Source organism: Colossoma macropomum, unplaced genomic scaffold (genome assembly GCF_904425465.1).
Source record: "Colossoma macropomum unplaced genomic scaffold, Colossoma_macropomum, whole genome shotgun sequence".
In the NCBI taxonomy this organism is placed as follows: Eukaryota; Metazoa; Chordata; class Actinopteri; order Characiformes; family Serrasalmidae; genus Colossoma; species Colossoma macropomum.
In genome coordinates, this window is record NW_023494803.1 from 26242265 (window position 1) to 26270037 (window position 27773).

At 39.3% G+C, this 27773-nt stretch overlaps 2 protein-coding genes across 3 annotated transcripts in view; both read right to left on the reverse strand.

Annotated features, from left to right (window-relative positions):
• The window catches only part of tmem30aa (transmembrane protein 30Aa), a 6890-nt gene extending 6420 nt beyond the window's left edge, over positions 1–470 (reverse strand). The window contains exon 1 of the mRNA XM_036593299.1: positions 1–470. This exon is cut by the window's left edge and continues 5 nt beyond it. Within this exon, the coding sequence (XP_036449192.1) occupies positions 1–244 (244 nt within the window). The 5' untranslated portion in view covers positions 245–470.
• Positions 471–1101: 631 nt separating this feature from the next.
• Positions 1102–26450, reverse strand: LOC118823881 (filamin-A-interacting protein 1). 2 transcript variants are annotated; one of them, XM_036593726.1, is made up of 7 exons: positions 26326–26450; positions 25461–26198; positions 16897–17182; positions 12781–12954; positions 11603–11781; positions 4549–7339; positions 1102–1976 (listed from the first exon to the last, which is right to left on the reverse strand). In XM_036593726.1, the coding sequence occupies exons 3-7, from the start codon at positions 17173–17175 to the stop codon at positions 1770–1772; spliced, it is 3630 nt and encodes a 1209-aa protein (XP_036449619.1). In that variant the 5' UTR covers positions 17176–17182; positions 25461–26198; positions 26326–26450; the 3' UTR covers positions 1102–1769. The 2 variants fall into 2 exon arrangements, with proteins under 2 accessions (XP_036449619.1, XP_036449618.1); XM_036593725.1 differs by having other exon boundaries at positions 1102–1979.
• Positions 26451–27773: the final 1323 nt, after the last annotated feature.

Here is a 27773-nt window from a genome sequence, read left to right on the forward strand (position 1 = left end):
ACTCTTTGATGTTATTGGACGTCACGAAGAGGCCGATGCCAATGGGGATGAAGATGAGGCCGATGACGAAGAAGGCAGGCAGCACGGTGCCGGCTGTAAGAATGGGCTGCCAGGCTGGCAGGCGCTGCTGTTTGAAAGCCGTGTTGTCAGGTTTCCTGCTTTTCCCCGCTCCAGGACCACCTGCTGCGGCGGATCCTGAGTGGTGGCCGTCCTCCTCCTTCGCGCTGTAGCTGGACGCCATCATGGCTGCCGCTGCCTGTACTCTCAGCTGCGACTAGCAAACTGACGAGCTAGACAGCGCTAAAAAAATAGAAAAACGGAACTCCAATACTTTGCTTTTACAGCTTATCCGTGCTCATGGGTTAATTTTAATGCTCGCAGACTGTCCGACCGCAAATAAAACAACTTCACTGAGAGCTAATCCCGCTTTCTTCTGAGCTGTGGAACTGACCAGGCAGTAAACAAGGAAGTGGCGGATACGCGTACCAGCCAATAGCCAGCTCGTTACTGTTGGTTACGTAATGACGTAGGAATATTTAATAAGCTCGCGCCGTCCAATTTTTTAAAAAGTCTTAATTTATTCATTTTTACCTACATCACTATTTATCAATGACAGGCCAAATATCTAAAAAAAATATTTCAATGTGATAATTAGCCAATGATGACCAAACTAATAAAAGCTCCAAAAATATATTCTACTTAAATAGCTCCAGAAATATAAAGCTAGAATATTTGATATGCTCGCCCGGTCCACTTTTTTAATAATGTCTTTGTTTTTGATTAATCTTATGATGTATATTTTATCCGTTTTTTTAGTTTTGCTCCATCAGTGACTGGTCAAACATCTGGAAAAAAATATTTCTACATGAATAAAATGATATAATAAAAGCTCACAAAAAAACTTAGATTTCTATGAAATCTAAAGTTAAAATATTTAATAAACTTGCACTGTCAAATTTTGAAATAGTTATTTAAATACTTTTATCTACATTTTTAATTTACTTTTAAAAGGTTGATATTTATAATTAGCAACCCAAAACTTGACACAGAGCTCTCTAGCTTGAAGCAGAAGTGAATGTATTGAAACCAAATGCATCACACTTAAAAGAAAAAAAAAAACATTTTATTTCAATTATCTTATAAACAATAGTAAAAACATTTGTTACACATTAAGAAGCTTGGCCTTAGTAAAAACATTAACCAACACATATACAACACTGAACGAAGCCCACTATGTGAGCCTATCATTAATTCCCTTAACTCATAGTAGTGGCACTGCAAGCAAAACTACCACCTCTGCATCTAACATTTTCCAGAGGATATCTAAAGTTGACCCTACTGCATAAGAAAACTGCAGATCTTCTTCTATCATATGCTAAGAATCCATAGATGAAAGTCAGGCTCAGGTTTGCTACTGGTAAGAGTGACAACAGTGTAGCTCCTTTATGGAGCAAAAGTTTGTTCTTTTGCATAATATGATTCTTTATTTGATGTAAAAAAAAAAAAAGGAGGAGAAAAACAGCAATGACAACCCAGACATTGTCTGTATTTACAATTGTATACATTGTCCGATCACCTATGAAAAATTGCTCTGCTTTGATATGGAACTGAACTGTGCAGGCAATTCCCATAAGCCATCTAAAATGAAGGAGCCATCTTCTGACCCACTGTTTTGTTGTTTTTTTTAGTTTTTTTTTTTTTATCATGGCTCAGACTATTTGCAAACCCTAAATTTCAACTTGTGGAACTTTTTGTCATTATGAGCACTTTCAGCCTTTGCCGCCACCCTGAAGAGTGGCACTGCCAATAGGCGATTTCTTCATCTCAATTCGCATGGCCTGACTCTCTGCTTTTGATTCCATCTTCACACTGGTGGTAATGCCTAGTGCCCCAAGTACAGCCTTCCCAGTTTTCATGCCCCGAGACATAGGAATGCGAGTGAGCCCAGATCGAGGAGCTTGGGGGTCCATAACAGGCTGCTGTGGACAGAAAATGAAAAAAAGGAGTAATAAATTTGCAACTGAAAAAATACAGGATTACATTTGATGTTTTTGAGAAAGGACACATTCATAGTCATCCTTTTAATACCAGTAAATACTTAGCAGGACAGAGTGTCTATACTGCATTACTGCCTGTCATTGAATAACTGAATCACTTCACTAAAGCAAAATGTACAAACACTTGGGCCATTTAAAGCCTTAAGTAATAGTTTTAATCTTATATGAATGAACAGTAGTGTTGAAAGCTAATTTGATAAAGAAACAACTCTCACTCTATTCATAGTTTCTGCACAAGCTACACAATCACCCATGAAACTTAAAGTACTTTGTTTATTTGTTTGTTTGTTTGTTGGCTTTAGAAGTAGAAACAACTACACAACAAGGTGCTGCCATTGTGATTGTGTTTCATTTTTGCCATGAATCATTAACTACAGGCTTAAAGTGCAGAATGTCAGCTTTAATCCAACGATACTTAAAGAGTGAACCATATGAGGAATCAAAGCTCTTTATATGTAGGCAGAGAACTTGCATTTCAGAGAAACTTATGCAATTGGACAGTTGGTTACTCAACTGTTTCTTGATCAACAGTGCGTCTTGCACAACTTCATGCACAAGAGACGTAATAAATGATCTAAAGTTGACTGTACATGTGTCATTTTCATTCAAAGTTGTCTCTAAACATGAAGACAATTGGAGTATCAAAGCCAGTAAAGCAGGCCATCATGAAAAGTCAGAATATATCAATCAAAATGTTTTGAAATTCTAATGTTTTGTTAAGAAGCAAGAACACATTGTTTCAGTCAAAAACTGTTGAGCAGATTTAGAACACTCTCCAGGATCTACACACTTAAAAATAACGGTTTCTGAGGTTCTTGGCTTTGGTGTACAGTTTAAGAAAAAAAATCTTTAATTGTATAGAGGCTTTACATTATGTGGAGTTTAACTGAACTTTAAAAAAAGATTCTTCACAAACGCACACAGAAAGCCAAGGTACAACTGACTAAAAGGATGTAAGGAAGTCTGTAGAGATCTGAGCCAAAGTCTTACAGATATAAAACACAGATGAACCTTTTCCAGAATGGTGAAAGTAGGAAAGTGCAGAGAAACAAATAAGGAACCATTCTTGATCAAAGCACATCACGTCATCTGTGAAACATAGTTGCATGGACATGTGTAGCTGCCAGTAGAACTTTCTCTCTTCTGGTCTTTACTGGTAATGTGATTGCTGATGAATTCAGCAGGATGAATTCTGTTCTGAAGCATCTTATTTACTCATTGGCTTCAATCAAACTCCCCCAAACTCAGCAGAAATTACATCTTGCAGGACCACAAAGTGGAATGTTTAGAACTGTATTTATTCTACTGAAGACAAGACTGAAGGCAAAACCTCCAAACCAGGCAGAAACTAAAAATGTCTGCAGGACTGCACTACAGGCCTGCCAGAGTATCCCTACGGATTTTTCCATCAAAGGAAAGGTTTTGCAACCAGGTCCTAAATGTGGCCATTTTATTTATGATTACTGTTAATATATCCAACTATGTATGGTTCCTAGAAATAGGGGGATGTGTATAAAATAGTTCACATAATATAGATGTAAACACCCAGGCAGCTGACACTTTCTCCGGTACTGTGACTGGGGCTTTGGGGCCTTTATGCAAAATTATTCTGTGAGCCCTGCCCCCTCCTAAAAAAAGACAGTTATTGCTGTTGTTTGGATGTTATTCTTGTTGTTGTTTGTTTGGTGATTTGTATGTGTGTGAGTTCTGTGTGACATGGGGTGTCTGGGAAATGGCTCGATCTCTGTAAGGAGGGGGTCACCCTGAGGTGGGAGCCTATGGCTTTTGGTGACATGAGCTGGGCTGTTGAGAGTAGCTTTTTCTGCTGTTTCTACAATAAAAGAACGCTTTTTAAACAGAAATGATGGCCTTCTCTGACTGTACAATGCCACATTATTAATTCATTTCAAATTTTATTCACTGAAAAAAAAACATTTCAGCCATCACAAAAAGACTCTTCACACTCAACCCAGTGCTTGTTCTTTTGCTGTTTTGTAATCGGGGGGAGTGGGCACAACCTAATGCAGGGCAAAATGTAACACAGACTTTTTTTATGTAGTGTAACTGATTGAAGGAGAACATGTCATCAGGTCATCTTTTTGTCGTCTCATAAATTTCTAAACTTCTCCAAGCATGTCAAGTCAAGTCAAAGTTTATTTATATTGCGCTTTTTACAACAGGTGTTGTCACAAAGTAGCTTTACAGAAAAATCCGGGTCCAAGCCCCATGAGCAAGCCAGTGGCGACAGTGGCAAAGAAAAGCTCCCTAAGAGCAAGAGGAAGAAACCTTTAGAAGAACCAAGACTCAAAAAAGGGAACCTATTCTATCCTGGTCGACACCGCATAGCAAACAATAACATGTTGATTCTACAAAAAATATTCAGGCTTATTTTAAGTTTCAAATACTATATTTTGTGATAGGAATATTGTCAATTTATCAACAACATCAAAAATATTCTTTGTAAATTATTCATATGAGGCATAGCACTTACCACAGAAAGTGTTGGTCTGGGTGGTGCTGTAGTGACCTGCGTGATGGTGAGGCTGCTTGTCACTTTGTTTGATGTTGCTTTGCTGATGGTGCCATGGCGTGGTGAACGTAGCACGGTGCCTGTAGAAAGTTCTTTGCTCTCAGCCGCTACCGCGACAGGTCTCACCATGACCACAGAGCTGTTGCTTTCAGAGGGCTTTCTGAACTGTGAACCTAAGTGAATGTGAATCTTGTTGTCATCTGTGGTGATGATATTAGCATTTGAATTAGTCTTTTTAATGGGTGTGGGCACCATTCTTTTCTCAGGAGTCACTTTAAATACAGCCCTGCCTGTGATCATTTCCTGAGGCTCAGGGGAGCTGGATACATCTGACAGTGTGGAGGTGCTAACTGACATGAGGGATGAGGGCGACGTAGACCTGTCAGCTTTCATGCTCTCAGGGGACTTGGCTCTTGAGATAGTTGTGATGGTCATTGGAGATTTGGCTCTCTCTGGACACCTTGGCTCTCTGGCTCTCTCATTTGGCGAAACAGCCGTGGAGGGAATGATTGTTATTCGCGGCTTCTGAACACCCTGTGCGGGTGTGACTATGGCACTGCTGAAGATGTTCTCTGCAGGAGAGCTGCTAATCTGGAGGGTTGTCTTGCTGTTCTGGTGGTCAGGAGTCACTCGAATGTGTAACGGCTGGCCTTGCTTTGGGGTCATTTTAATTTCAGAATGTATAGAATCTCCATTTATATGTACAGACTTTTCCAAAGCACTCTGGCTATGACTGTCTTTCTTCCTTATCCACGGAATCCAAGACTTCTTGAGAGTAAGATCACTAGCCGTTGAGGGGTAGAGTTCACGGACTGGTGGTCTTTCAGCAGGCTTCTTAAGGCTTCTCTGACGAAGGCTACTCATTATGTGGTTCTCTTCTTGGACAGACTTCTTGATGAACACAGCAGGTGTGTCCTCATCATCATTTGTTTCATTTTCAACAGCATCAGTTTGCACTCCTGTGGACATCATTGGAACATCCATCATTCTCCTTCCATTGTTGCTGGGCCTCAAAGCTCGACTGTAGCGTTTAGTGACCTCAAGTTCTTTGGTAAGATTCAGAACCTCATTGCTCATGCTCTTCTTTTTGTCCTCCTCTTCAAGGAACCTCTGTTGTAGGACAGAGTAGTCCACCTGAAGCTGTGAAAGCTGGTCCTCCTTGTTCATGAGCTCATGGATCTTTTCCTTGAGAGCTTGAACATCTGCCTGCAAGTCTCTGTTTTTGGCCTCTTCCAGTTTGCACCGCCGCCGTAACTCTGCCTCTTGACTAACCGCCTCTCCTCTCTCTATTACCTTGCTCAAAGCAATCTGACTCCTCATTTCTTCTACCTGCTGTGAGAGGGAATTTGCTTTTTCCTGCTCACTCTTGAACCTCTTCTCCAACATATCATACTCATCCTCTGTCTTGATCAGATCTCCCTCAACAACCTCGAGCTGCTTGAGACGATTTCTCAACCTTTCAATTTCCACAGTTAGTTCTATTATCTTATTTTCATCCTTTCTACTTGAATTTATAGCACTACCCACTTCTTTGCTTAACATCTTTTTTGTAGAATCATTTTCTTCATCTTTCACCTCATCATTAACATGTTTCATCACACAAACCTTGGAATTTAAATCTTTACATTTATCTTCCTCGGTTGTAAGCCTGACCTTCAGCTCATCTTTCTCTTTGACCAAGGTGGTTATTTTTGCCTCCATCTCAGATTTCAGCTTTAGGAGTCTTTTACTCTCTTCTATCAACCTCTCAGTGACCTCCATAACCTTCTCCTGTTCTGCCTTAAACAATTTTTCCAGATCCTCTATCTTCTTTTCCTCAGACCTTATTCTTTCTGCCATGTTCTTGCGCTCATTAACCATTATTACAGTGACTGACTTGAGCTTCATCAGCTCCTCTTTCAGAGCCAGCTCTGCCTTCTCCATTTTCAGCTCAGATGTTTCTAGTTCTTTCATGCGAATTTTAACTGTCACTAGCTCCTCTGCCAGTTCTTTCGTCAGGCTTTTTTCTTTCTCCAGAGCATTCTGCAGCTGGGCACATTCAGTCCTGCCCAAACTGAAGTCTGCTTCCAGCTTCTCAAGCTCCGCCATCCTCTTTTGTAGCTTTTCCACCTCCAGTTTTATCTCCTTGCTGTGGATCTCCTCAGTCTGGAGTTTCTTCTTCAGCTCACTGCATTGAGACTCAGCTTTGGTGATCTCTTCATCCTTGCCTTCCATCTCCAAGACTCTCTTACGCAAGTTCTCCAGCTCCGCCATCAGGTTTGAGTTGCCATACTCCCCCTTGCTTATTTTATCACGCAGCTCCTGTAGCTCCACTGCTGATTTCTGCAGAATAGCATTCGTCTCTTCCAGCTCCTCAATTTTCTGTGACAGAGTTGCCTGTTTCTGGCACAGCTGCCTATGCTGAGTCTCATGGTTGGCCAGTTTAGCTGTCATCTCGTCATGCTGGCGTGCAAACTTGGAAGTCCTGACCTCTAGCTCAACCTCAAGGTTCAAGAGCTTCTGGCTGTCCTCCTTTGCTTTGGCCTCAACTTCGCTCAGCTTCTTTTCTTTCTCCTGGAGTTTTTGGAGAAGTTCTTGGATCTTCTGGCTTTGCTGGTCAATCTGCTCCAGGTGGAGTTGCTGCTCATCCACCAACATGAGCGCAAAAGACTTCAACTTGATCAGCTCTCCACGAACTTTCTGCAGTCGTCTAGAGTGCTCCTTTTCGTTTCGTACTTGGTACGCTTTCTCTTGCTTCAGCAACAGCTTTAATCTGAAGAGGAACGAGTCAAATGCTTAGTTTTAAACAATTGCAAACATAGCCTATATACTATGAGATACTGGGGCTTCCAATTGGTAAATAATAACATTTTTTAGAGAAAACATTTTACCAAGAATTCATTTTTCTGCTTAGAAAACATTACATATGTTATAATATGAGACTTTTTTCTTGGCTGTTTTTTTAACATGCCTCTCACACTTGAATAAGCTGGAGACCCCCACTAGCACAAATAGGCAGCTTTGCCAGACAAAAGCACTTCCACTGCTTCCACCCTTGCTGCTGGAACCGTGACCAAAAATCCAAATTGCAAGTGAATGTTTAACTAAGCACCCAAGCTTGGCTGTGTCCCATATTCTCTGCTTCTCACACTGTCTTTCCATATACTGATTCTTCTAAGCTTACATCTAGTTATCCTTACAACACTCTGTTTGTTTGCAATCTTTTTTTTTACATAAAAATGTATAACAGCAAAAGATGCAACAGTAAATGTCACTATTCTTTGATACAAGCAAACAGCAGTCTAAACTTACCCTGTAGTTTTGCTGTCCTCAGTGAGTGCTCCTAATTTTTTAACTGCCATGCATCTAGGTTGGCAGCCGTCGGCCGGGCCTATAACTCTGCGGGGAACTGCCCATCACATTCCACGCATGCTATCACGACAATGATAGGTGAAATTTGTGCAAAGCTCCCCCGGACCAGACTGGCTGATGATGTCATGCTGCCCATATATGGCACAGATTTGTGAAGCTCTGCATTGAACACTGATGGGGTGGGACTTCAGTCTTTTCCTTCTCATCTAATGATTTCTTCTTCCAGTTTTGTAACTATTACTATTTGCAACTTATTAGCAGAGGAACAATTGAAACATTTTGTTCCAAAATGCATTCTAGACCACTTTTAAGAATTTTCTTTTTTTTCATGACATACGTTGTTGGGAGTTGGCTTTGCACATATAAGAACTATCAGTGCTATATTATGATTAACACCATGTTTACTAGAGAAATAAAAATGTGTTTTCCATTATACACCAGCTGTGATTGTTTCTAAATACTTGTTATATCTTAAATTGTTACTCATGTATATGCAGAATTTTGGAATTACACTCTTCTTTAAACAACTTGATGTCTGTAGTAAAAATTGTTTTGTTTATGAAAGGAATGCACTAAACTACATTCAGGACAGTGAGGGGAATGCCTCCCGGGGCCCTTATTTCTGCTCACCCTCCTGGACAACATTGGTTACTATGAATGGCATAGTGACCTGAGAGCTCATGTACTGTGATTAAGATACATAGTGACTACTACTCACTTAGCAACTCTACACTTAAGGATGAAGAAAAACATTGAAATGATCCTATGAGCTCAGACTGGGTCTATATATAGGGATGACACATCACTGTAAAAAAGTTAGCCTTATTTTAAGGTGCTGGGTTACTACTACTAGCTAAGGATTCCTATACAACATATTATAGGAGGCAAAGTTTCTGAGTAATTTTAAAAATTACAATTATGAGGAATTCCTGTATTATTCACATGTTCACATGCAGAATATTGAATTACAGTGAAATCATTTCTACTACTGCTTAGATCAGTGCTGTCTATGTGGCCCATGAAGAACCTTGATTTGACCCAACAAAGAATCCCTAACCCCACACCTCATATATCAGTAAATCTATTGATTTTGAACTGTATCTGTAAGTGGTGATAAAATCTGCAATAATGTTATATTTTTGTATGTAAAGTAACACTATTAATAAAATAAGTGAGTCCAAACCTTTGAATAGTAGTGTAGTCTAAACAAAGATAATGCAAGTGCCGTATCTTTTATTTCAGTATTTCTTGATCCTTTCATAGTTGACCAGCCTACAAGAATGTGAAGAAAAGCCTATAGGCTACTGTCAGATAAACAAAATTCAGGGGAGTTTCATGTCTCTCTTCATCACCTCCACTCTTCTCACACGGCATGAAAAACAGGTGTGAATGTAAGAGATGAAGAAATATTTTCCACCCCGACGTGCTGACTGACACAGACATTATGTGAGAGTGTCTATGTGTGCACTCCCTGTGTGGAGGCAGTGTATGTGAGTGTTGGTATATGCATGTTGATATGAGGCTACACGTGCATGTTTATGGTGCAGGGGCTACTCTGTAAAGTATCATTACTGGAGAAGGTTTATAATCGTGGTTCAGTGGGGGCACAGGATATCACTTGGCAAAGTGGGCTGATATGATGTCCAAAAACTGCTGCCCCCTTTAACTTTCAAAGGTCACACTTCTCAAATTTGAATTCTGCTGCCTACATAAACAACTGATTTATTCAGGATTCAAGAGGGTGTCATTCTCCCTGTTAAAAAAATGACAACACAAATATCATTGGAATTAATGGCTTTATGTGATGCACACTATTGTGCCAAAGACCAACATTCATGTATTTCATTTCCAGTCTAATAGCCTTTATGTACAAATTCATTTTTTGGATAAAAATACATAAAGATTTCACCACAACTAAATGTAATATAAAAATTTCAGTATTTAGTGAGTTCACCTTTTGCCTTTGTTATGGCTTTCATTCTTTTCAGGAGACTTGCTTTCAGTTTTTTAAGAAATTTGCTGATATTTTTCCTCCTCCAAAGTTTAGTCTTAGAAGTTGGTTGCATTTTCTGCTTCTCACAATCCAAGTAATCCCATATATATTCAAAGATGCTGAGGTCTGCGATGGACAGTCCATTGTTCTGAGAGCACCAGATTTGCAAATGTTGTTCTTTTTTGTCCTTTTCCTTTTCTCATTGACAGCTTCTTGGCAGCTACACATCCTTTCAGTCTCATAGTGTGGAGTTGTCTTGTCACACTGAAAGGATGGACAGAAACATCTGTGGATTTTTTCAGATCTAAAGCAAGAGTGGAGCTTGATTTTCTCCTATATCTGAAAGACGAAAGCTTTAAGCACTGCTTAACTGATGGTGACAGTTTTGGTGGCCTACCAGGTCTTGCGTGGTTGTTAAGAGTCCCACATTCTAAATGTTTATTACATTTCTTTAACTCTAATTTTGGAAATTTCTGTTTTGTATTTATTGCATCTCCTGAAAAATAAATAATTTGTTCTTAATGTCTGTTTTGGCTGGAAATTAAATAAACAATGGGTGGTCTCTGATTTTTGCACAGTGTTCTATGTGTGTGTATATGTATACTATGTGTACAAGTATACTAAACATCTTTCACTCATTCATGCTGTGACTTGCTGAAGTGTTTTGCAGGCCTTATATGAACATGATTTTACAGAGGACTATTCAAGAGCAACGTCTAACGTGTACTGATATTCTAGTTTAGTTGTATGAATTTTCACTCATCATTTTTTTTAATGCAAAGGCCTACATCCAACAAAGTGTAAGCCACTGTCATAAGCTGAAGGTATTCGCTGTAATGTTTTGTGGCTTGTGGGTCAAACATGGGGCCTCAGTCTGATGTTGACTAATGACTAGTGGCTTCTCCAAATTACCTCTTGTCTCTCATGATCTGTCAACTAGTTAGATCTGCTCTGATCCAGAACTACTTAAAGCGAGGGCTGCTCTGTACATTAATTCAATAGAACTTGGAAAGTCACATGGAAAATGGCCAAACAAATGGGGCTAACCAGAAAGCTGGAAGAAGTCACAATAGCTGAATATGTATTTGTGGTATATGTGAAAGCGCCAAAACTCTTTTCACCTTTACCATTCATATGTGACATTTTCTGCTATGAAAATATAATAGATAGTTATGTGGTGAAGATATTAGGGAAAGCAAAGGCAATGCTTTGGATTTTTAGTTCACTACTCATCTGATTCAGTCAGCACACGTTGCTTTCATGACTGCTGTGTGGCCACACCGACTCTGACAGGGCCTCTGTTTGACCCTCTCAACCCCACCCTGCTTCCTGCACGCAACACACGTTTTTCACTCTTGCCTCCACACCCTGCTGGCCTCTCAGTATTCATTGTGTCCATGGCAATGACCTCAATGCCTTTGACCTCTGGATCTGGTGCTATGGGACATCTTTGATGCTCTGAGATACACTGAACAGTAGATTAGCCCTCATTATCTTATTCAGCAGGTCCCAGTATAACTCAGTCCAGTCTACTCCTAATTTTTAGATGAATAAATTTGAAATTAAATGATGAGGCATCATTTTGTTTACTGTTTCACTGCAGTACTTTTTTTTCAAACATAGGATGTGGCCTCTCTGTTCAGAATGAAGTACTGTAACCACAGCACTTACCTTTCTCTCTCTTGTTCCAGAAGATTGGTAAAGTCATCGCTCTTGTTCATGTAGTCTACGTGCTTGCGTTTCTCAGTGTCCAGCTCATGAACAGTACGTCGATGGCATTTCTCGGCCAGTAGCAGCTGCTCCAGCATGCGCCGATACGTCTCCCTATGCTTATCCTGAAGCTTGTCCAGCTGAGTGACAAATACAGAATACCAGCATTCAGCACATTAGGACAAGAGTGAGTGGCATACATGGACATCAGCATTATACACATTTGTGTCCCAACAACCAAAAACAAAGCATTTTGGTACTCTGAATGTTTACTAGCAGAGTAACAATACAAAGTGTTCAATACGGGCCTCTCAATTCAATAAGCACAGGTAACAAACAATACATTAATCACACTCAATCAAATAAAGTACTGAGTTTAATACTGATTACATTGCATAAAATGTAATAAAAATGATACAAGCCAGCCCATAATGAAAGCAGACCCTTCCTTATCTAAAAATATCACTTCCTCATAAGCATATATTTGCTTGGAGCTAACATATTAGCTTGTGAGTGGCACATTATTATAAAATGTTGTACTTTCATAAAGTTGAATGCTCTAATGAACTGAAAATGGAAAAATTTCTATAGATTCAGGCACTCTTTATAATCAAGAATTCTGTGAATCGTTACACCCCTAATGCTTACATTGCACAGTGTAATTGTACACTGCTGCTCAAAAGTTTGATATTGCTGCTTATTGCAGATGTATGACAGTATTCTATTCTGATGCTAGTACTCTACAATTTCATAGCTTTCAAATCATTTGCAGAAAAATGTAAAAATCTTTTAAAAATTAAGAAATTGTAGTTGTTTCCAGAAGGATGAACAAAGCTGTAAATGATTCCAAAATGACAGAGAATGCTGTCTGAGAAAATGCCTCGTATTTGAAATGTTGTGATCAAGTGTCCAGACGTACATAATTGGCAAAAAGTAAAAGTAATTGCAATATGCTATTTATTATTTCAGTATACATTAATGATTAATAGCGTCTTGTTGTTCCCATGAGCTTGAAATATCAATCTAAAAACTTTCTACTATCTACTTTGTAATATTTCACCCCATACCTTATAAACTCTTATTGAATAAATTCAAAACAATGTAAAACTCAATAAGAACTCCCAGTCTAATTGTACTACCTCTGCCATAGGCTTTTCATACACGTCATCGTGGTGTGTGCGGATGTTGATGAGCAGTCCGTCTCTCTGCAGGGCCTGAAGGGGTTTGGTGGGACCTGCTGAGCCATAACGAGACTCTAGCACCTCTGGGCGACTGAGCGCAGATCTCAACAGCCGTATAACATCCTCTCTCGCCTGAGGAATGAGCATGGAACACAGGAATCACAGTGCTTTCTACTCACAGTGTAGTTATAGTCTGACTGTAGTCCTGCTGTAACTCTGCCCTGCATATTCTGGTGTTTTACTTGCTTAAACACACCTGATCCAACTAATCAGCTAAATGAACAAGCCCTTCTTGTGTTATTTGGACTTCTTTGCAACAACAATTATATCTGTGCATAGTGCAGTGATATGGTCACTATCATTCCTGACATTCAGTTTAGTTTTCTCTACCGAGGTAAAGAAAAGAAAAAACACATTTTAGGTGACACTAGATGGAGCCAAATGGCCCTGAAGTGTCTTGTAATGGGGCATTGAGATATATGCAAAAACTATAGTAACTGTAAGTCTTGTTCACTTACATTTTACTGATGGGCAGTTAATAAGGCTACACAACACCTATACGGATCATTCTACTGAACTGGTTCAAAATTAGTGCCGAGACACATTTCAGACTTTTAACTGACTTGGACTTTAGACTAAAATCTTTTTTCGGTCACACTTGATTTGGATGCCCCCCTTCAGATACTTACATTATTAACAAACTTTCTGGTGATACTCAGTTCATTATCAACAACATTAAGGTTAGGGTTAGATTTAGGAGTAGGTGTAGGTTTTGCCTTAAGGTTAAGATTAGGGTTAGGGTTAGGTTTAGGGATAGGGACAAATTTAATAAAGCCTTTCACATGCACCTTCAAGTTCAGCTGCATTTAATAGATATTTAGTTGAGTGTTTTTTAAAGATAGACTGAGCATCTACAGTGGACCATCCAAATAAAGTGTTACTCTTTTTTCTTTGAATGATCTTATGTGTTGATTATGATTACTAAATTAAAATAAATGAATGAGTATTCCATTTTGTATTCCAATGACCCTACCAAAATTTTAACAAATGTTTTAGTAGTGACAATTTTTGCTAATTTTGAGGATAACTCAAAAATGCTAGCCAGTATATGACTAGCAAACACTGCTTTAAACAGTTGTACACACATAACATCATAATATTTTATTAAAACACAAAAAAGTTAAGTTAATTGCAGAAAATAAGTGTTTCAGTAGTGACAATTCTTAATGTTACACACTGATTTTCACTGATTTTTGGGGCACAATTTACTACAGAACAATGGTATCACTGTCTGGTCATGAGGGACAGGGATGCAGTTTCACTTCCTGCTCTAAAATGCAGGGATGAGGCTAAAATGTTTTTAAAAACAACATAGGAAAAAATGCAAAAAAGTAAGTAAAATTTAGGATGATGATGATGATGGTGATGATGATGATGATGGCTTTGTATATATTTAGCATGGGGATGTTTAGGGATGGCATTTTGAACTAATTCAGTTGAATGGTCCACATAAGCCTTACAGACTTTGTGAAGACCTGCAAAAATTCAAAGTGGGTGTTGTTAAAAGGTTAATGCAGTTCCTAAGACACATTTGCGCAAAGACTCAAGAAAGCATGAGCAATAGCTGCCAAAAAGAGCACGCCAGCAAAGTATGCATCAGCCTACTGTCATCAGCCCACTGTCATCAGTCCCTTCTCCTCCTCTGGTTTAAGTGTACATGTCTGAGGAGTGACTTGCACCGCTTGACTTGCTGTGTTCACACTCTGTTCCCATTCCCTCTGTAGCATAATAAAGGTTAGCTCCACAGGGAAGCTATAGTGTGATGAGGTGTTAATGGCTCTCTGTCAGGACCTGAGGGCAAGCAAGCTGACACAGAGCCAAACACACCGACTCGGCCTGGAGCCTGACCAGCTCAGAGAAGGAGAGAAGGTCCAGACTAGAGCCCACTGCTCTCCTTCAGAGAGTTCTTTCCCCATCCTAAACACACCATAAATCCTTCTAATGAGAGGCTTGTCAGTGATATGAAGGAACCCTGCCAGCACATCAGTTGTCAAGCAAAAAGGAATGTGGACCATTAAGATCAAGATGAAACATTTCAGTTTCAGCTTATCAGGCTGGAAGTAAATCAATATTTAAGAGCAAAATAGCTCAGCATTGTATTGCACTTAACCATATATTATGTATATTGTTATGTTTATTTAACATATGTATACTTAAAGGAATAGTTTGGTGATAAATCAAATAAACTAACAATTTTTCACTAACACCAGATGTAGTCGATCAGTCAAGACATGTTTGCTGTCCAAATTTTGCTGCTTTAGTTTAGCGCTGGAGCTACAAGGATAACATTGCTAACAAACGCTGTCAATAGGCACCCAAATCTTTTTCATAAATACACTATATGGACAAAAGTATTGGGACACACCTCTTGCTCATTGGATGCAGGTGTTTCATTCAGTCCCATTGCCACAGGTGTATAAAATCAAGCACCTAGCCATGCAGTCTGCCTTTACAAACATTTGTGGAAGAATGAGTCGTTCTGAACAGCTCACTGAATTTGAGCGTGATGCTGTAATAGGATGCCAGTTCGCAAAGTTTCTTCCCTCCTAAATGTTCTACATTTAACTGTGAGTGGTATTATTTAAAAGTGGAAGTGTTTAGGAACCATAGCAACTAAGCCATGAAGTGTTAGACCACATAAATTTACAGAGTGGGGTTGATTGCATAGTGCATAAAAGTCACCAACGGTCTGCTGAGTCAATAACTGCAGAGTTCCAAACCTCCTCTGGCTTTAACATCAGCACAAAAACTGTGCAACAGTAGCATCACGGCATGAGTTTCCATGCCTGAACAGCTGCATAAAAGCCTTATACCACCAAGCACAATGCCAAGTGTTGGATGGAGTGGTGTAAAGCACGCCTCCACTGGACTCTGGAGCAGTGCAAATGTATTTTGTGGAGTGACGAATCACACTTTTTTATCTTTCAATCTGATGGGCAAATCTGGATTTCGCGAATGCCAGGAGAACATTACCTGCCTGACTGCATTGTGCCAACTGTAGTTTGGTGGAGGAGGAATAATGCTATGGGGTTATTTTTCTGAGTTGGCCTTGGCCCCTTAGTTCCAGTGAAGGGAAATCTTAATGCATCAGCATACCAAGGCATTTTGGACAACTGTAGGTTTCCAACATTGTGGGAACAGGGGAAGGCCCTTTTCTGTTCCGGCATTACTGAGCCCCAGTGCACAAAGCAAGGTCCATAAAGGCATGGCTGGGTGAATTTGGTGTGGAAGAACTTGACTGGCCCACACAGAGCCCTGACCTCAACCCCATCAAACACCTTTGAGATGAACTAGAACAGAGACTGAGAGCCAGGCCCACTTGTCCAACATTGGTGTCTGACCTTACAAATGCTCCTCTGCATGAATGGGCAAAAATTCCCACAGACACTCCCCAAAATCTTGTAGAAAGCTTCCCAGAAGAGTGGAAGCTGTTACAGCTGTGAGGAGGGGACCAACTCCTTATTAATACCTATGGATTTAGAATGGGATGCCATTAAAGCACCTGTAGGTGTAATGTGTTGGTATCCCAAAACTTTTGTCCACATAGTGTACATATCAAAAAACTTTCTTCATGTGCTTAAACGGCATCCAGGTCTTCATTAAGGTCTCACAGACTTGTTGATGTGGTTTAAGATACAGTATGACTTACTGTGAACTATAAAAAATAGCAGAACTTCACTGTGTGGCTAGAATGGCTGCCTGCAGCTACATGGTGAAGTATTGTTATAGTTCACATAACCCACATCAACAAGTTTGCAACACCTTAATGAAGACCTAGATGCAGTTTGAGCAGCAAGAAAGAAGTTTTGGAGACATGTTTGTTTCCTTTCATTATGCATTACGCATACATATTATATTAATTTTATGACATTCAGTTTTTGACTCCTGTCATTCAACTGAACATTTTACTAACACAATGAAGATCTTTTAAACAAGCCCTGATAATTCATTTCCTGGTTCCTGAATATGCACAGGGAAATTGCTAATACAGTTCAAAACAATGCTAAACTTTACCTGAATCTCTCCCTCCATGATTCCCAGCAACTTAAGAAGGTCCTCTTTAGACAGATCCTTCAGGCCTAGTTTTTGGTCATCTTTCTTTGTGGAGTTGTCATCAGTTTCTGACTGAAGCTTCTCTTCATCATCCTTCTGTTGAACTTTGGCCTTCATATTTTTCTCAGTAGCCAGCAGCTTCTCCTCACCCACCTCTTCTTCACCAATCTCATGTATTGCATGAGGGACCACCAGGACCCCGTTGGCTGGACTGTCCACTCCATTGCTTTTGGACCTCATGTTGCCTCTATAATTGAAAAATAACAAAATATGACTTCCTTTGTGTCATAAAAGACTGGGAGCACTTAAAGTTTTGTTGGTTCTATAATAAAAAAATGCAGCTTAATTAATAAACACATCGTAATAATTCAGAGAAAGCCATATTGAAACCATAGCACATTACACCATATATGACCAAAACTAGTAGTAGGTTAGGTGAGTAGGTTAAGTGAGGCAGAATCAGGATGTGCTCTATGGCTCATGCCCTTGATTCCACCACGTGACAGTAAATATGAGAGGAAAGAAATTAAATTATGCTTGCATTTCTTTCAATAACACACTTCTGAGTCATAGTCCATCTCCATCAAAGGCATAATGGTGGTCTCCTGTCAATTACAAATCTCACACTGTCTCAGGTTACAAGTCTCTCTACACTTTTGATGGTATTAAATGAATAAAGAAACATGACGCTGACTGTGTTAGTGACAATAACACCCCAAAAATTGCATCATGCCTTTCGCTAATTCGTTTCAAATACGTCTTGAGTAAAACAGGCTGTGGTGAAGTCATGAGGCCTGTCACCTTTGAGTCACCACCTTCCTGAGCTCACTTGTACATACAGATCAAACAAAACTCTTCCGCAGCACTTTCAAAGGTTTACAGGTCCTGTCAGCTGGAAGTGGGTCACACTCTTTGTTTGCAGAAGAGTAAAGTTCTTAGCAGGAGGCTGAGAGAGGAAATGTGGCCAATGTAGGCTGTATGATGTACAGCTTAGCTACCAAATCACTGAAGTTTTGCTAAATGAACTGTTAAAAGTGAACCAAAAAAGGAGACTCCTAATAAATGGGTAACTAAATACATGCTTCACTTATAAACCTAGGAGATTAAACACATGTCTAAAGAACAAACGTTTATCTCTTTCTCTTTGAATGGGCTGATAAAAGAGGACTTGAATAGCTTTTTATCTGTGTTCTCGAATCTCTGCTGGTCTCAGAAACATGTTCCAGGTGTTGGCTGGCAAGCATGAGGACCATCTGAGAGAATATTGTTGAAGGTGAGATGTTACAGCTCTTTGAACTGCTAGGACTGATCTGTCTAATGTCATGTGGTGCCATCAAACTTGGTGCACACAGAGAAAAAGGCAGAGAAGGAGGATAACTAGGCTGATGATAACTGTAGGTGCTGATCATAAATGTTATAAAGATGGTTTGGACATATGTTTGAACATCCATGCATTATAAAGATTGTTGTTGTCTTCATACTGTCCCAGTTGAGTGAGCTTTAGGTGTTATTTGAAAATAAAAATGGACAGATACTGTGTGAATCTGTGCTCTGAATGTAGTTACATGGTTCTTGTCTTAGTTATTGACTGTGTTCTTAAGGTTGTTACATGATTCTTGTCTTGGATGTTGACTCTGTGCTCATAAGGTTATTAAGTGTTTTTTGCCTTGGATATTGACTATGTTCTTAATGTTCTTAAATTGTTCTTGCCTTCAATACTGACTGCGTTCTTAAGTTTCCAACATGACTGTTCCTTGGATATTGCCTTTACATGGTTCTTTCCTTGGATGTTAACTCTGTGTTCTTAAGGTCCTTTCATGGTCCTTTCCTTGGATATTGATTGTGTTCTTAGGGTTCTTAAATGGTTCTTTCCTTGGAGGTCAAGTCTGTGTTCTTGAGGTTCTTAAACGGTTCTTTCTTTGGATGTTCAGTTCTAAGAAAAAACTTTAATTGATATAAAACCATGTACCATAAAGCCATTATGTGGAGTTCCTTTAACCTTTAATAAGGTAATTAAAACTCCCAAATTTCTTTTAATAAATTGGTTTCACAAAGAATTATCGACTGAAAGGCTCTTTAGGAACCTAAAAGTTGTTCTTCTATGGCATTACTCCAGAGAACCCTTATTGGTACCTTTCATTTTATGGGAATATGTGATGCAGTCTGGCATCCATAAGTGCTACTTAACTTGGCCTCTGCAGCCTCATTCTCAAAAACAACAACAACAACCTGGTTCCATACCACAAATATTTGGCACAAACACTCAAAAGGTACAAATTCTATTCCTTGTTCCACGAATCAAACTCTCTGTTATTTTATAGAGTTCTGGTTACGAGACGGTCCAATAAACTGTTGACATAAAAATAACACTTCAGAGAAGGTGCTAAGTAACCCATAGTAGAGTGATGGAATGCTGTTGTAATTTTCTTCTGTCACTCTAATTTGTACACTGAGGTATCTGTTTCTGTCTATTGTCCAGGGGAAACTGGCCAGACAAGGCTGAAAATACCACTGGTGTTTATACAAAGAGGGTGTATTAAATATCTGAACCAACCACCAAGGTTAAGACAACGAGTGGACAAGCAAGCCTATGTTTAAGGGCGCCAACATGCTCTGGTGGAGAACTACTTCAGTGGACGGTCACTGTAAAAGCACAATTTCCCACGATCATATACAGTAACAGTTTTAATGGGATCTTTTTTCACAGCTTCCAGTCATCCAAACAGACTGAACTCTTTCAGCTAAACTACAGCACAGAATCTGAGAGATGCAATCCATCATCTGCAGTTTCTTGTCCCGAATATGGGTTTGAGTGCTGTTGGCTCGTCTTGAAATTACTGGACTCTGGTTTCAAGAAAATATTGTGGTTCTTCATCCTATAGCACAACATAACCTTCAAAATCAACCTCTACTATGAAAGGCCAGACATCATTCTACCACTGTGGTGGCAAACAGGATACAAATGCAATTCAAGTGTAAAATGTTGGGTGCTATATTGAACAATATCAGTAAAGTTGTAACACTACTGACAAAGTGATAACAATCTGGGTTTTTCAAAAAAATATAGTCCACTGTCACTTTAGTTTCAAAATCACATTTCATGTATTAAATTACAAATATTGCCTTCATAATGTTATTTTATTTCAGTTTTAAAATCAATTAATGTTTCATTAGTAACACCACTGACATATATACTATGAACATATATACATAAACATAAAGCTGTCAGTATTTTAGCCAAATTATTCAGAAATATAAAAAAGATGAAAGTTTTTCTTCATTTGAGACATCCATACAAGTAAAAGACCTTTAAAAAAACACTCCTGACATTTTGTGTTTTGGTAATACCGCTGACAAAAAATTGGGGGTTAAAACAAACAAACAAACAAACAAACAAACAAACAAATAAATAAATACAAAGAAATTTTAACAACATGCATCAACTGCAAAAAAGCATCAAAATTGTTGTTTTGCATAAAAACAATACTGCAGCATTGGTGAAATCACTGCTGCCATGCTTTTTTTCATGCAAAACATGACTAAAAATCACTAAAATAAAAATTAAAAAAAGAAAAATGATCATAGATATTTGTTGATTTGTTTATAAATAAAATACAGAATTCACAGAAACCAACTTTCTGTGGTTTATTCTTATTTTGAGCTCATTTTCATGGCTTCACAGCTGTGGGACACCATTTGCTCTACAAAATCAGTGACTAAAGACTAAGGCTCAGTCTCATGTGGTCGCATGTAGTTTCATATGTACTCCAGGTCCAACTCTTAGGTGGTGATATTTATAGTTCATTCCCCACACATGTGCTTATTGGACAGGGAGAAGTAACGCTTCATCATCAATCTGCATGTAAACATATGTCTCCTAAGGGCCCAAAATTGTCAACAGTATTCGCAATGTGTCTGATGGAAGAAAGGGCCCACTGGTCTTTAGAAGAGAGTTATCCAGTGAAACCATTAAAAGTGTGTCTGCTTTTCTAGGTTTGTGTGATGATTCCTTACATGCAGCGTGGAGCAGTCGAGCCCACATGATTACTGGGTTAAAATGAGATCATAAACAAATGTCAGTCTGTCTTACTTAGGGCTTCCCTCTGCAAAGTAAAATCTGTATACAAAATTATGTCTCCTACACAGTTGATGCATAATTCCTTTAATACATATACAATAAACATCCATCTCAAACTCAAATTGATAACAGCATAGTGTGTTAGCATTAAAGGGCCCATATTGCATAATCTTCTTGTATTACATTTTTCCCCCTGAGGTTCACTTATGACATTTATGTGGTTTCATGTACCAAAAACAGTCATAATATATTTTTACATGACCATTTTCCAACCTCCATCTATCCCTTAGAATTAAAGGCTGTATAGACTGGGGAGTGAACTGTGCATTTTAAACCTTTAACCATGTAACCATGTATACGTACTATGTTAAATTTCAAAAATTGTATTTAAAAACAGAGAAACATTTGCTTTTCCATGATACAGGCCCTTTAATATCAGTCCATGTTTGTCTTTGTCATTGTTAAAACATTAACACGTCATTTTAAAGCAATATTAATCTTTAGAAGAGAGGAGTTTCATATGGTGTTTATGCTCTTCGGGGGGTTCCTGAGCTTGCAGCTGGCAGTGCTGTAGTTCTAATTTGGCATGTGAAGTCAGCTCTTGAAGATAACTAAAAAGACCCCGGCTGGTGCCAGCAGCTGTCCGAATTCCACATTCCTGTGCTGCCATTGAAGAAATGAAGGATTTCAGTGGACTTGTCACATGGTGACCTCAATGTGTCTAAATAAGGCCTTAGAGAGTTGGCAATAGCATAGTTCTGGCAAATGGTAGGACATGATGTCTGCAACTATGAGGCGATTTTAGCCTCGTCTCACATTAAGGCCTGTGACTGAGATGCCTTAGAAAAGGAGGCTGTAAGACCTAAAGATTCAGGACTTTTGGGGGAGAAAAAAGTAGGTCAATGTATATGTATTCATTTATGCTGCATCTATTTATTCATTTATCAAATTTTGAATAAATAAATCTGAAGTCTTCTTTGGGTACTGTTTTGCCTCACAATGCCCTGCATTGGCTCAATGCTTTTCATTAAACGTAACCAAAATCAATGTCTCAGGCATCAGGCAGCACATTCATAACCATTTAGTGTAATAACTGTATGCAAGGTAGTACTTTGAGGTGTTAAGCGCTTTGGACATCTCTGGTTACTATCACCACTGCTGTGACCAGTTCTGACTTGGAAAATTTCTCTAGAATGGAGCATTTCACATCAAACCACTCTGAATGATTTTGTTTGATTTAGAAAACAGAAATGTTCAAAGATTGGTGGAATTCCCCTTTTAATTCAGTATTCGGCCACTGATTTTCAATGGTATGAACAGTTTGGACCATGCACAGCTGGTATTACTGTATATAACGATGTGTTTCTATTTATATCAGACATCTTTAACTCTTACGCTGACATGTCCACCCCAGGCAGTATGACAGTTTTCATACAGGGTTTCATTCTGTAGTATCCTCCTCCGAGCTCATAAATGTAGCCCTCTGAACTGCAGCAAAATACAACACAGTTTTGCCTTTTGAATTATGCATAAGCCTGCAAACCATTATACCAATAACACACGGCATATGAGAATGTCTGCAAATATGAGAATTAGGTCATACCTATTTAGAAGTGTCATATTCTTTTGACCTCAATTTTACACTGATAATGTGCAGAAGTCAAAAAGAATCACATTAGTTTGTGTCTTATTTACTAAGCATCTACTCATTGAGCTACATGCCAACGTACTATTTTTTAAATTACATTCTAATATAGTCCTCAACAACATTACTTAATGGCGGGTGCCAAGAATGAACCTGATATTCACTGGTACTCTGCCAGACTTCTGCACTGCATTGCAACCCAACTTCCTTAAACTCCTGAGAAAGCAGAATGGAGTATGTCACTGGTAAATCAAAACCAAACCATTTAGGCTTCTCTGGTTACGTGACATCATCATATGGCACTTTAAAAGGACATTGGGACGAGGTGGAGTTCAAAAAAGAAGTAAAGTTCATGCTGTAATATTAATAGCACCCACAAGTGACACCAGGGAGAAACAGAGTGATCAGGTCAGCCATCTCCAAACGTGTCCAACTGAAAGTCTTCTAGACCATTCCAGAGCTTCAGGAGCCCACCAAGGCACCAAAAGCAACAGAAACATGAAGCTTCATTAAAAATTCCCAGCACGTATTTGATAAGAGCCTTATCTAGTGACTGGAAGGACAAAGGTGCTGGGACATGCAGACAAATAGTTTTAAAAAGCTGATACATGCAGAGTGCTGCAGATGCTTCCACGTTAAAGTGCTACTCATCTCAGTCACATCAGACGAAATCTTGTGCAAGTTCTCATATAGTGAAAACACTCCATAAATACAGCATGGAGCTGCAGAGGCAGTCTGGTGGAAATCAATATTGAAAATGTTACACTGAACAGTAATCACTTAAGGGGAATTCCACAGCGTTTTCTAAATTTTGACATTCAATAGTTGAGATGTAAACAAAGCCGTTCAGAGTGGTTTGTAGAGAAATGTACCAATTTCTTTACAGTGGTGTTGATAGGAACCAGGATTCGCAATGCCTAAAACACAAATATAGCCTTTTAGTCACTGTCTAAATACAGTAAAACTACACACAAGTTTTTATATGTAATGTTGATAATAGTAAAATAGTGGTAAATATTAAAAAGGCTTGTTTTAGTACTATTTTGCCTGTATGTATCTCTCCACCATGAATGTAGTTGCTTGTACCAATGTCTGTTAAGAGTATGTGGACATAAGTGATGGACGAATGATAGAGCAAAAACCAATGGTGCACATCAGAATTCAATTAACACTCGCTAAGACTTGTTAAGGTGATCTTCAACTACCCTGTGCACCTACACTAATCACTGTTGCATACCTATTGTCGTTAATTTAGCTTCGTTTGATTTCTTTTCCAAGGTCTTTCAACAAGCAAGAATAAAAGCAATTCAAATAGTGGCATTCCTGACCAAACACAACAACCTAGCCTCTATTTCTCCATGTCAGTCTCTAGAGGCTTAACTATGGTCAATTTACCCCAAGAATGTGGGAGAGAAAAGCAGGAGAGACACAAAAAAAAGACAAATTGCCAGTGTCTCAGTATCTCCCTTTAGGGGGTTAACAGACCCTTTAACAGCTCGATCAATGTGAAAAAAACTGAGTAACTTCACTGGGTGTCATTTTCTTGGCAGATAGGTAAGGTCTGCTGTTTTGTGTCAGGCAAGGGAGAACAAAGGTCACCTGGAAATGCCGGAAAAATTTCCAGTAAATCACTGATAAATTAGTTTGATGCACCAGAGGAGCACTATTGCTAAATTCCTGGTTTCTGTCAGCTTTGGTGAAGAGTGTTTTCCTGTAACTTACAGACTAATACTTAAACATGTCCATTCAGGTTATTACAGACAATGCTGCCTATTTAGGGCAAATGCATGATTACAGGCAAGCTGCTATGTAAGTTAGTGTAGGAAATGTACTGTGTGCCCCATGTTAACATTCCTATGGATTTTTGTAAACTGCTTTTAGAAAGAAAGTCCATCAGCACAGTGCTGTAGTTCTGCCATAACTGTAAGCAGCTTCATATGGACCATATGTGTCAGTGACAACTGTTGCTGGGTAAGATCAGGCCTTTGGGAGCTGGTATTGTATGCTTTCTGGCACCACACAGGCGCTGAGCTTGAGTATCAGCCCTGCTGCTGAAGCTCTACTCAATGCCCCACTTCCCAGAGCCACCGCCCCCCCCCCAGAATCCCCCATCCACCCCCTCCCTGGGTACAGTGTCAAAAGGCTAACAGTTTTACAGTCAAGCCTGGAGATCGTAAAGACAGTCAGGGAGGGATACAGCAACTGGTGTGGGCATGAAGAGCAAGGGCAAATGACCAGCCTTTTGTAATTTAATCCCCAACACTGGGACAGAATTAGAAGTAACTTGCCTCTGTTTGTATATTATACTCTTTGTGTTATGTTTTGCAGAGATTTGAATATCAGCACATTAAACCAGAGAAGCCTACGTGCACTTCATACATTGATGACTGTTTTGTATTCTCTACGGGAAAAGAGCTGTTCTTTCATGCTGTCATACTCACCAGTCAAAACAGAGCAATGATCTCACTAGCTAGCTATTCATTTATCAGCTCTTCGTTCAGCAAGAGGTGATGTAGTCACCTGAGTGATATCAGTAAGGATAAAAATATGAATAGGCAAAAGTATAGTGCATCTCCTCATTGCACCTCTCTTCCATCTACAAATTAGCAGAACAATTTTAGACAGATATTCATCTATCATATGTTCTAAGACAAGGATTTTAATTATTCACAAAAGCAACAATAAAACATGAATGATGTCAAATTATATGTCAGCATTCCACAAATATCTTACACCTTAAATTCATAGATATTCGTAGATATTCACAGAGATTCATTGATATTCATAGATATTTACACTTACCCACAATGGTCCCTGAGCCTTCAGTGAAGATAATCCTTTGATAGAAGTAAGGTCCTTGCTAAAGAGGTTCCTGGTATCTTCTCATTAGCATTCCATCAGAACAACTAGCAACATCAAAGAGCAGATGCACAGTGGTTCCCCACAACACTCTCTCCAGTTCACCAAGTGAAGTCGCAAAGGTAATGTAATGTTACACAGAACAGGTGTCTAAACACATTCACTCTCGCGCTCCCGCTCTCTCTCCTTTCAGGCCATGAGCTAACCAAAGAAGCAGCAGCTGGGAGGGTAGCAGAAAGCCCTTATCTATGTCTGTGAGAGAGACTGTAAAGAGAGCAAGAGCCAGAGGGAGTCACGCTAGCTGCCGAGAAAGGACAGAATGCAGAGGAGGCAGCACAATAGTGTCTCCTTCGAGAAAACCTATAACTCTGTTCCAACAATAGAGGTTCTTCAGCTTAATAAAAGATGTAGCTTTGCTAGGAGTCCACTGAGCACTGTGCGCGCCCACTCTGTGATTGTTCTCCCGCAGTGAGAACTTGTAGGCTGTGCTGCTCTGCTAAGCTATATTTAACCACTATTCCCTCGCTTATAGCCCTCAGCATGTGAGTGAGTCTGGGGGCAGGCTCTCAGACCTGACCGCTGAGCTTTCCCATTCTCACGTCCGGTTTTGCCACTACACCGTCCAGTACGCAGTCCAGGAACTGCTCAGAAGCTGAGCATGCGGGCCTGCTCTTCAACAGACTTGAGACACAAAACAGAAGAAATGATGGATGAGCACATTGCAGCCAGTGGTTTTCGAATTATTCAAATTCAGTGTGATTTAAAATACATCGCAACCAAAAACAACATAAACCCTGCAACCGCTCACCATATTCATTGGAGGCTTTATGGTCAAGTTTTGGTCCTGCATAGTGGCGCTCTGTGTCCATATCTGCTATACTGGAAAAAATAACAGCTACTCTGCTCGAGCTGAAAGCTGAAAAGGGTATCCACTCCCTGTTGCTTTCCTGTGTTTCATCACCGCACCCATAAAAAAATCATTCGAAACACTCTCCCAGTGTTCCACAGGAGTGGGCTAACACATTTCCCTGATCCCATTTAATGCTCAGCATTACTTCCTGTAGGCCTTCACAATACTTTGTAATGCTTTATAATTGCTGCTGCTTGCTTTGTTTTGAACCATCTGCACAGTTAAAGATTAATATTTTACTTGGGCATCATGTGTTGCTTTAGATGAGACTCTGCAAATAACCAACAAGTGTTATTCAGCCTCTATTCCAGACATTCCCACGGACAATATGTAAGATCTGCCTAAACAATGTGATAAAACTCTGTATATTTTTAATATCATGTCGTTTTGTCTGGTAGGGTGTATTTCCAGTTGGGAGAGTCTGCTTACACAGACCTTTGGTGTTGAATTTCAAACATTCAGCACATACTTTGTGTATTACACTGTTTCTGAGTTTTAACCATACTATCCAAAACACAATAAATGACTACAGCCCAGACCACATTGTTGTGAGAACATGAACACCGTATAGCCCAGATGCCTAGATGAGAAAAAAAAACAAACATTTTTGTTCTCATCATCTGAACATCTATAATCCATGAAAATCACATTTCTTAGTTTCAGGGTGAATTCTGCAGTCTTCCCAACTGCCTCCTCTGGTGGAACTTTGCAGCAGTGCATGTCAAGAAGAAGAGTAGAAGTTAGTACACTTTTCAAGTTGTTTCAAACAGGAGACTGAAATCATTTTTGCTTCTGAATGTTTTGAGGTCCTAAGCAAAGCCCTACACTCTCATAAATAAATGTATGAAACTGTCACTGGGGCAGTACCCCTTTTGTCAGTGGGGTGGTACCCTGAAGGGTACTTCTCACTACCTTTAGTCAGGGAACATAACTGTACCATAATCCATTGAATTATATTTTCCAAGTTGTATTGACTCCACACACTCCGTCTTGTCTCCAGGCTTTTTATTTTATTGTTCTGTTTTGAAACATGAGGGTATGAAAAGGTACAAATACATACTTTTCACTTTTGAAAAACTTATTTAAGTTACGCAATTGGACCTTAAAATCATTGTTCTATCTTTGAGAGTACATTTACGTTGTTTGTACCTTGATGAACAAAAAATGCATCCACACAGTACCTTTATTTCTAATAGTGTACTATACATATTGCTTACACATACAGCTAAAACTTTTATTAATTTAGATTAGAAACAAATAGTCTATAAAAGCAGTTTCAAGCCATCAGTATTGAGTCTACTACAGTGTTTCTCAACCCTGGTTCTGGAGGCCCACTGTCCTGCACA

What these genes read in the sequence shown, in the direction of transcription:
- LOC118823881 (XM_036593725.1), bottom strand. Translation starts at nt 17,175, where the DNA reads ATGAGGTCCAAAAGCAATGGAGTGGACAGTCCAGCCAACGGGGTCCTG. An exon ending in TCATGGAGGGAGAGATTCAG is followed by an intron (nt 12,955 to 16,896) that starts GTAAAGTTTAGC and finishes CTCATTCCTCAG; the next exon opens with GCGAGAGAGGATGTTATACG. An exon ending in CTGGAACAAGAGAGAGAAAG is followed by an intron (nt 7,340 to 11,602) that starts GTAAGTGCTGTG and finishes GTTCCTCTTCAG; the next exon opens with ATTAAAGCTGTTGCTGAAGC.